Consider the following 2,639-nt stretch of genomic DNA (forward strand, 5'->3'; position numbering starts at 1 on the left):
CGCCTCCGTGCCCTACGTCAAAGCCACAGAGCCCCACATGCTGGAGACCTACACCCCCGAGGTCACCAAAGCCTACATCACGTCGCGCCTGGAGTCCGTGCACATCATACTGAGGTAAGGTGCGGCGCCGCCTCCCCCAGGCAGCAGAAGACACTGGTGTCGGCCTCTGGGTGCCCGCGCTGCTGCTGGTTCTTTCTCCCGGAACCGAGTAGCCACGGGAGCCGCAGCCCAAAAGCCTGGCCCCCTCTCTGAGGCTGGCTCGGGCCCTTTCGCCACTGATAGCAGTGTATTCTAGTGCAAGGTGCACGCGATGTCTGTCCCCACCACCGACTTTCTCGAGACGTAAGGAACACCCGTGGGACGTAGGTGGGAAGAACTATAATGCATGAGTTACAGGTCGGCGTGTGGACCCCTGAAGTTATGGATCAATACTTACTCCATCTACTTACCAACGCTAAATTCTGAGGTGCCAGGAGACATGGAAGCCTGGGTGCCAACCCAGATTGCCTTACATCAGCACAGGGTTTCTGCCTGCCCCGACTGGGAGCTGACCCACATCTGTCACTAGAGAAGTGGCAGGCCCTTTTAGAAGGGACCTGTGTTCAGTGACATCGTCTTGGTGTGGACCTTCCTGGTCCCACTGGCTGTCTCTCAGGGTAGCTCCCTTGGATTCCGTGGCTCTGAGGAGTTCTTTGTTTTTTAAGTGAGATTCCTAATGTGCTCATGTCCTAAGTTATGGTGTTAACTGTGACGTGAATCGTTTCAAACCCTGGGTTTTTCGGTGTGTTCACTGGGGCTCCTGCTCATCAGCTCCCCGGCTTCCCTCCCTGGGGTCCAGCTGGCCTGGCTGGGACAGTGTCGGGTTAGTTAGCTGTGTGCAACGGGGCCCGGGTCGCCAGGGAATGGCTGCACACTCCCGGCCACGTCTCCGGCTTCCTGTTGGCCAAGTACAGGCGATGCAGGACCCACACGAGGTTCCGTGAGGGTCCTGGTAACGTGGCGTGGCACTCGTGTGGTGCGTGGGAGACACACGTCGCTGCTGCGTGTGGCACTGCCACCTGTCATGCTGTGATGTCCTAATAGCGCATCCCAGGAGCAGGGTCAGACCTAGGTGTCGGGAGGGACAGACCAGCAGTCCTCACTGCAGTCCGAAGTCAGGAGATGGGGAAATACACGTTCTCGTCAGTTCAGCAAAGTTCACTTCGTGGCAGAACTTAACATGAGCCGCTGGGGCCACTTAGAGCCTGCGTAAAACTCACACCTGGCACATCCGTTCGTAATATTCACCACCTCGGGCAGGAGAGCAGGTTTGCTGTGCCACAGAGGCAGTCGGGGGCTTCGGATGGCGCGCTAGACGTTCGCGTTACCTCCCTTGAGTCTGGAGAGCTCTGGATTCCAAACGGACCTGGCACAGCGGCATCACGCAGTGCCCTGGCACCTTCGATCCCGAAGGACCGGCCAGGGCTAGCGAGCTGGGGCGGGTAGGAGCGTAGGGCTGCAAGGTTCGAGGGGTGGGGACACCGTGTGCCTGAGGGAGACTGAGGCACAGGCCACCACGTGTCAGGCCACCACGTGTCCTGCGACCCTTTTCTAACACGCTTTGCTGGTGAAAAGTAGCGCCGGGACGGAGACGGAGCCTGTGCTAGCACGCGGCGGCTCCCTTAACCGCCGAGAGCCGAGGTGCTGGGGCGTTGGTAGGCGCATCTAAGAGAGCTTCCTCCTTCCCTCGGAGCAGAGATGGCCTGGAAGACCCCCTGGAGGACACAGGCCTCGTCCAGCAGCAGCTGGACCAGCTGTCCACCATCGGGCGCTGCGAGTACGAGAAGACATGCGCGCTCCTCGTGCAGCTGTTCGACCAGTCGGCCCAGTCCTACCAGGAGCTGCTGCAGAGCGCCAGCGCCAGCCCCATGGACGTGGCCGTGCAGGAGGGTGAGCGCAGCGTCTGGGACGCAAGGCCTCCCGGGAGACCAGGCCCCGCCACTCCCCGAGGGGCTCTTCGTCGTCATAGCCCGCATCCACCTGAGGGGTGTGGGGCGGGACAGAATGCCCAGATGCATCTGCACTGCCGTGTCCGCCTGGGGGGGTGCAGGGCGGGGCAGCGTGCCTGTATGTATCTACACTGCCGTGTCCGCTGGAGGGGGCCCTCGCTCTGACGAGCCCGCCCGTCTAATGGAGGACTCTGCCCGTCTGTGCATCCCCCTGGGCCTCACCCGGCCCAGAGCAGGCTGGCAGTGTCCTCATGGATGTGGGGAGGTCATTAGGAAATTCTCCTTCGCGGCGACACTGACGCTCCCCCTCCTGCTGTAGGGAGACTGACCTGGCTAGTCTACATCATCGGGGCCGTGATCGGTGGCCGGGTGTCCTTCGCCAGCACTGACGAGCAGGACGCTATGGACGGCGAGCTGGTCTGCCGGTGAGTGCTCCGCCGACCACTGCCCGCCCCGCTCAGGCCTTGCTGGCACGGCGCCCCTAGGGCAGGGCACCTTCTCAAGGGCAGAGCTGTGGAGACCAGGCCATTGCAGACCCCACTCAGGACCTGTAAGTGCAGCCAGAGCGCACCCACACTCACTGAGCAAACGTGGCGGGCTAACTTGGCCAAGGAAGCCACGGACCCCGGGGGAGAAGGGTGGGGGGAGGCC

The 2,639-nt window shown here is 62.0% G+C and overlaps 1 protein-coding gene across 1 annotated transcript in view; it reads left to right on the forward strand.

The window, feature by feature from the left end:
• Positions 1–2,639, forward strand: part of XPO7 (exportin 7) — a 44,409-nt gene that overhangs the window by 18,988 nt on the left and 22,782 nt on the right. Inside the window, exons 12-14 of the mRNA XM_014590881.2 lie at positions 1–114; positions 1,736–1,929; positions 2,308–2,413. The exon at positions 1–114 is cut by the window's left edge and continues 1 nt beyond it. Coding sequence (XP_014446367.1) covers positions 1–114; positions 1,736–1,929; positions 2,308–2,413 — 414 coding nt within the window. The remainder of the gene's footprint in view (positions 115–1,735; positions 1,930–2,307; positions 2,414–2,639) is intronic.

This window comes from Tupaia chinensis, unplaced genomic scaffold, assembly GCF_000334495.1.
Source record: "Tupaia chinensis unplaced genomic scaffold, TupChi_1.0 Scaffold000494_1, whole genome shotgun sequence".
In the NCBI taxonomy this organism is placed as follows: Eukaryota; Metazoa; Chordata; class Mammalia; order Scandentia; family Tupaiidae; genus Tupaia; species Tupaia belangeri.